This window comes from Triticum dicoccoides, chromosome 1B (genome assembly GCF_002162155.2).
Source record: "Triticum dicoccoides isolate Atlit2015 ecotype Zavitan chromosome 1B, WEW_v2.0, whole genome shotgun sequence".
In the NCBI taxonomy this organism is placed as follows: Eukaryota; Viridiplantae; Streptophyta; class Magnoliopsida; order Poales; family Poaceae; genus Triticum; species Triticum dicoccoides.
The window spans coordinates 477,241,271-477,248,562 of record NC_041381.1 but is presented as its reverse complement, the minus strand read 5'-3'; the positions used below and the strand labels follow the sequence as shown (position 1 = coordinate 477,248,562).

General features: G+C 48.0%; 1 protein-coding gene across 1 annotated transcript; it reads right to left on the bottom strand.

The window, feature by feature from the left end:
* Positions 1 to 1,250: 1,250 nt before the first annotated feature.
* LOC119342576 (poly [ADP-ribose] polymerase tankyrase-1-like) lies at positions 1,251 to 2,844 on the bottom strand. The gene is made up of 2 exons (XM_037614104.1): positions 2,234 to 2,844; positions 1,251 to 1,715 (listed from the first exon to the last, which is right to left on the bottom strand). Exons 1-2 carry the CDS (start codon positions 2,719 to 2,721, stop codon positions 1,559 to 1,561), a joined length of 645 nt encoding a protein of 214 aa, XP_037470001.1. The 5' UTR covers positions 2,722 to 2,844; the 3' UTR covers positions 1,251 to 1,558.
* Positions 2,845 to 7,292: the final 4,448 nt, after the last annotated feature.

The following is a 7,292-nucleotide window of genomic DNA, read 5'->3' as shown; positions in this document are numbered from 1 at the left end:
ATTCTGCACACCACTTTGGCACTGCACGCTCAACAGAAGCGCACTGCATCATTTTGACGACGAGCACTGCAATAGACACTAGTGAACTTCTCGTCGGAAAAAACTGCACGCGTTATTTTTTCGGTACTGTTTTCGCTCTAATTTTTTAACCTTTTATCGGAATGAGGCGTGTAATATACCATTGAAAAGCTATGGATTAGGCGCAACTTCGACATGTTGAACACTTTTCCACATTCCACACGGTTTAAGAGCAGTTTTGAAAATAGTGCGGCGGATGACGAGTGGCAGTGAGCATTTTTTCGTGTTTTTTTTTTCTATACCACTTGTCCGAACGAAGCAAATGATACGCCGTTGGATAGATATCGTCGAGGCGCATCTTTTTCATATATAAATCTTTCTCTAATTCATTACGGTTTAAGAGCAGTTTCAAATTTACTAAATCGCGAAACTCTGTTTTTCAAATTTTTTGAAATTTTTGGTACTGTTTTTGCTTCAGTTTTCTAGCCGTTTGTCGAAACGAGACATATGGTACGCCGGTGGAAAGCTACGGACAAGGTGCAACTTTCATATGTTGAAATGGTTTTGAGATTCCTTACAATTTTTAGTTAATTTTGAAAATCGTGCGGCTGACTTCGAGAGGCAGCAGCTGTTTTTTTGCGAAATTTTTACGAACGGCTGGTCGGAATAATTCAAATCATACGTCGTTGGAAAGATATCGACAAGACGCAACCTTTTCATGTAGAACACTCTCTCTAATTCCTTACGGTTTAAGAGCAGTTTCGATTTTACCGAAAAGCGGACACTCTGTTCTTCGCGAGACCAAAATCGTCATATTTACTTCATCGGACAGAAGAACGTATTGCTTCAGACAAAATTCCGCACTGCATCAGATGGGCAAGTGTACTGCATGGTTTCTATTTGTTTAGACGTATTTTTTCTCGGACGACAGATGGGCAAGTGTACTGCATGGTTTCTATTTGTTTAGACGTATTTTTTCTCGGACAAGGAAAGAACAGCGCACTGCTTCAGACGAAATACCGCACTTCATTAGATGGGTAAGTGCACTGCATGGTTTATTTTTGTTTAGACGTATTTTTTCTCGGACGGGAAAAGAAGAACGCACTGCTTCAGACGAAATATCACACTTCATTAGATGGGCAAGTGCACTGCATGGGTTTTTTTGTGGGACGTAAATTTTCCCAAACGAGGTGGAGTGCACTGCTTCAGACAAAAAACCACACTGCATCGGATGAGCAAGCGCACTTCATGATTTTCTTTTGTCGGACGTAAAAAATTTCAAGAGTGTGCTACAAAGTCCTTCGGAGCGGACTTTTTTAAAGACTGGAGTGCACTGCATTTTTCTTTTTCTTTTTCTCTAACAGAGTTTTGGTTTCCCCGTAGTGCACTGCATATATTTTTTGGGTTAATAATGAAATATGCACTGCAGGGACGAGGCGAGTGGACTTCATCAGGGCAACCACGAACTTCACCATACAAATTTGCCAAGGTTTTTGCTGCAAATCCTGGGGTGCAATCAAACTGCGCCAAACAAAGAACTTCAACCTCTACACGTCGTACTGCACCAAAACACACCCGATTCACACCAAATTTTTGGAGGTGGCTGGACCGGACGAAGCCGAAAAATCAGTGGTCCACGGCGAACTGCACGGCCAAGGGATGAGCTGGTTGGGTACTGCATCAGCGATCCAACTGACCTGCAACGAAGAGAAACCACAGTGAATAATTTAATCTGTGCATCTCTTTTTTCTGTACCTGATGGTACGTCCACCTCGCTCCAGCACACATCAGCGGAGCACTGCACTGTTGAAAACAAATGGACGTGGAGTGGAGGAGCACCAAGGCGAGGCACCGCAAAACTGAACACACACACGCAGCGGCGAGCAACACCAGCCAGATCGGCGAACTGCGTCAGAAGAATGAAAAAAATGCATAGAGGCTCAAACCGGGGTGGATGAACACAAGAGTACTGCAGAGAGGAAAGAGGACCGCATCACGCGCACCCGTGAGCTGCACTGCCATGGTCGGCGAGCTGCAAATTTTTTGCGTGCACGAGTGGAAGCGATGTTGTGGAGGCGCTGGGCAGGCCAGGAAGGGGCGGCAGCAATGGGATCTAGAGGAAGTGAAGGGCGGCGGCCAGACAGCAGTATGCGCGGAGAGAGGATGTGACGGGAAGCCGTGGGAACTGCGCGCACTGGATCCCTCTGCCGCTCACCTGCAGGGAACATGGCGGTGGGATCTGACATGGGATGGCTCGATCCCGTTGCCTGGAGTCTCGTCGGAGGCTATGGTTGTGGGGGATAGGGCGGAGCCGAGCAGCCGGGCAGCACCGCGATGTTCTTCCGCTGGCCATGGAGCCTGACCACGCTGGGAGGAGGCAGCTCGCCGGCCACCTCGCTCCAGCACACATCGGGAGGCGGGGGTGCCACCATGGATCCATGGGCGTCGGGGGAAGGAGGGGAACGGGCGAGGCCGCTGTGGTGGTTGTCCATATCCACCGCGAGGACGCGCCGCTCGGGAGTGGGGCGGGAGGGCGGCCGGGACCATGGCGGCGCTGGTGGGTTGGCTCGGAACGAGTGCCCCTCCGGCTAGCGCGTCGCAAGGCGGGCTGCTCGCGGGCGGGGAGGCGGCGAGGGCGGGGCGGGGGCGCCGGAGAAGGTGGGGCAGTTGGGCAGAGCGCCGGGGGGAGGTCGGCCTGCGCATGGCGCGCGACAATGGGGGTTGGTGGATCTGGGGGTGGGACGTGGGAGGAAGGTGGAGTGGATCGAGGGAGGAGTGGGGAAGAAGCGCCGGTGGGGTGGGTTTTCATTTTTTTTCTGCGCGGGGTTTGCGTCGGGTGTTAGCAGAATAAGCCCGGTTGATGTGCAGAATAAAGTGTTAAGGGTGTTATCATAATAGACCCACTATATATATATATATAATAAATGTTTCTTACAAGCAGTGGTAGTTACCATCACTTGCGTTTTGTATGTTGTATGTAGTATTTGTCGAAACTGAGAGTATGTACGTGTAGTATGTAGTATATAACAATGATTAGGTAGTATATATACTAATGTAGTATATACCATTTTTTGAGTATGCTCATTTTTACGTACAAATATGTACGTATTTTACAAATATAATAAAAACTATGAGCATATGTATATATATATATATATATTTATATTTACCTAATAATAAAGAGAATTGGGTTTCTGTCGTCCGTCATAGTGGCGTTTTTGCAAAAAAGTCCCCTATGAATTTTCATAATTGAACCCGCAGTCCATATTTAAGTGGATCTGGCGAAATGATTCAATTTTGTAAATTACCCCCTGCCACCACCGGCCAGCTCCACCCCTTATCCATTGCCGGAATGGGTCGACGCGTCGCAGCTGGCGTTGGCGAATCCATTCCCGGCGGCGGTGGCTTCCGGCGAGGAGGGGAGCGAGCTCGGGAAGCTCCGGCGGGGCCTTGTTGCGGACGAGGCGAGGCCGAGGCGGCGGCGCGCGGGCGCGAGGAGGCGGGGTCGAGGAGGCGCAGGAGGACGCCGACCGGTGGCGCTCCGGTGGGGGCTTGGCGAGGGCGAAAAACGGTAGCGAGGGGTTGGCGGCGGCCGGCGTGCTCGCTTGGGAGGATGGAGGCCGCCTCGCCGGGGCTCGGGCGCGGCAGCACGACGTCGGGCCGTTGCCGATGGCGCTGGGGCCGGGGCGGTGGTTTGACGGGCGACGAGGAGGAGGTGCTGTCCTGGAGCTAGCAACGGCGGCTGCAGCTTGACGATGCGGGCGTCAACAACTTGCTTCAGGGGCTGCGGGCTGTGAGCGGAGCCGTGCTTGCGGACGAGACCCGTGCCTTATTTGGATCGGATTACAGGCCGTGTCCTTGTCGAACACAATTCAATGGAGTGCCCAACCCGGATTGTTGTTTTCTGCTATAAGAAGGAAGGGTAGTCGACCGGAATCTCCATGAGATCAATTTTTGATTTGGACGAAACATCCAATGTCTTGGCCGAGTTCGTTGGAGGAAGAAACATCGAGTTCGCCGGAGGTACAAGAACAGCCTCGAGCACTCCAATGTCGCCAGGGGCGGCTGCACCACAGGTATGTTTGACCCCTGTTTGATTTATTTTCCTTTCCCCTGTCGCGCTGGCTAGCCCGTGCGCGGTGACTGTTGCTGCTCGCGCGCTCGTGCGCATCCCTGCTGCTGCCGCTGCTCGCTGGTGATCCCGGCGCGGCGACTGCTGCTGCTCTCGCGCTCGTGCGTGTCCCTGCTGCTGCCGCTGCTCGCTCCTGCCTTTTTCTTTCGTTAGTTCCCTGTCTAGCTAGCCGAAATCACTCTGAAGCTGTGAACCAAACGCGTGTGTTCTGAATCTTCTGAACTGAATGCTTGAAAGATCGGTTTGTCCTTCTGAAAAGATTTTCTTCCTTGTCACTGTTTGAATTGGTTATTCCTCAGTTATAGTGCTTGATGGATTTGATAATCTGTAATAGCCTTACTTATATAGTACTAATGAAATCCAATTGCATACTGAAATCTGCTTGGTTATTCCTCAGTTATAGTGGTATTAATGACATCCGATTGCTTACTCATCTATTAGCTTTGCAGTGGCATACACATGAATAGATATCTCAACATATATTTCAAATGTAACCAGCCTTTCGCAGTTGGATGTATTCTGAACATATGGGTTTATCTCCTGAACCCATGGTTACTTACTGAACATGGAGTAGCAAAACTGAAAGTATATATACTGTACTGTACTTTCAGTAATATAGATGCCAATATCATTACCTTTTTAGTTAGGGGGTAGTAGGGATTCACTTTGGTATAAATCTGATTGATAGTTACTGCTCTTGTCTCGATTTCTTTGCACAAGCCTACTTACAGTAGCAGTGGTTATACGTATTTGCTTACCTTTTACGAAGCTTCATATTACATAAGTTAAGGTAAACTCAAGTACAGAACTTTTTCTGCAAATACTGAAACCCCTGCTCAATTGCTTCCCGTGCTCGACATCAAGTATGGATCCTCTGCCCCCGCGGAGTTTGCACAGCCCGCCAACACATGGATCGTCGACACATCGCCTTGCTCCTTCCAGGGCTCCAGACGTGGATGGGCATGGGTTTCTCCTAGGTGCTCGTCGGGCTCTTGGACAAGAGCGCGGTAGAGAGGCTGTGGACCCTAAGAATGGTTTTGTCTGAATTGTTGTCTGCTTTTGCGTGGCAGATGTTGACATCTGAACTGAATCTGGGTTTGATTTTCTCTTTTGATGCTCTGTGCATGATATAGCACTGTTAATCTCTTGCAAGCGTTGGAAAACTACTTGCCACTTCTTCTTGGATTGGTGAAAGAAGGTGACTAATTGCTGACATTTGATGTCCTGTATACAGAATCAAGACATGTCTCTCTAGATGTTTTTCTAAGGCAACTAGCTACTTGGGTTGTGCATATCAACAAGTACTCCTACAAATACCATCAGAACTAAGGTTATTGTTAGTTAAGTAGCTCGCTAGATTACTTTTAAGGATTTTTCTCCACATGAAAATAATAACCTTGAACTTCAAATCTTCTATTGAAACTCCTTTTCTATGTATGAACCTCAGGAGGCAGCTTCCAGTAGACCTGGCCAATGGAAATCTCAAATCTCTTAGCATGTAAGCTCTCGGTCAGGTATTCTATTCGTAACTCAGCGTATCTTCTTTCAGAAGTTTTATGTCTAACTCTCAAACATCTTTTGTCAGTAAGAATGCAGCTGTTGACAACTTGACATAAATGGTTGCTTGCTGCAAGAAGTGCAATATATTTTCTCAGTGGAAAGATTTGTGCACAGGGACGCGGGAGATCAAGGGAAGCAGTCATGAGCGAGGTATTTGAGGGCTACAAGCGCCAGTAATGCGAGGTCTCAGAAGCCTCCACTCTTGATGGAGGTATGTGTCCACCCGCCCCCTGTGCCTTATTCTGTCGGGGGATTTATCCCCCCGTTTTGCTGCCATCATCATCAGTAAGACGAAACTGATAGCAGCAAAAAGGGGGAGAAATGCATTGAATCGAGGAGCAGCACATAGGTAGACCAAAGTTTGCAGACACCACCAGCAAAGCAAAGCTATACATTGGAAGTGAACTGGCGTCCTCTCCAGACAACATTTGCAAGGTTTGTGTCACATTTCAGAAGCAGAGAAGTGCCATGGTCGATTGTCGCTTGAGGAGATATAATTGTTGTCAAGGTTTCCTGAGGATGTGTGTGCCTTGGAACAAGGCTCTCTTCCATACAATCCAAGTTCTTTGACTTACCTTATTTGTCTCCTAGCACTTTCTTTTTGTGATGTGTGATTTCCTCCTTTTCAAAGTTATTAATGAACCAGCCTGGCCTAAAATTGATTAGACTTATGGTTACTAGAACTTTTTATGCCTGAAAGAAAGAAAAATGCATATATGCTAGGATCAGGAATTCTTTAAGTTATCTTAATATATTTCTTTCTGGTTTGATTTTAGTATCCTTTTTTTCTTCATGCAGTTAATTTGCCGCATAGGTGTCTCCCGTAAGATGCTATAAGGATCACATAACTTCCTTTACCGAATACAGCACCGACGGTGCCATGACACACTTTCTATCTGCAGTTCTCCAACTTTGAGGATGGTGGCCACCTGTTTCTTTATTGTAAACTGATCAAGCAACGATGGCGAGCACTGCTGCTTGAGGATATCACACTTAGACTGCTCCAGTGTACATCTTCCAAAGAAATTCTGTCTATAATTCTTGACCTGCAGCCAGAGGAGAGGAAGCTGCTATCCATCGCTTTGCTCTGGTGTTGGTAGACGGAACGGAACAGGGGAAATCATGGGGAGCGACGGCTGGAAGTTGAAGCTTTTCGATACACTGTCCGTCACCACGCTGATGAATGGAAAGAGTTTTTGAGCGCTAAGCCTACTGAACCGATCGTGCGGCAGCATAAGTGGGAGAAGCCTCCAAGCAATATGGTGAAAATAAACGTCGATGCTGCGTTTGCTGAACAAAGAGGAGTTGGAGGCTGGGGCCTAATCTGCAGAGATGACGCTCAACACATTCGTTTTGCAGCGGCTGAAGCCCAGCAAGATCTGCACAGCGCCCTACAAGCTGAAGCTGTTGCTCTTTCCAAGGCATGACTCTGGCAACATGTGTTTCATTGAGGCTCATGTGGTGTATGTGCCGAGAGAGTGTAATGGATCACGGACTATGTATTGTCTACTACAGTATACCAAGTAGGCAGCCTTGCAACCACAAACATTGCAGACTTCTGTTCAGATATGTATTTTTTGAC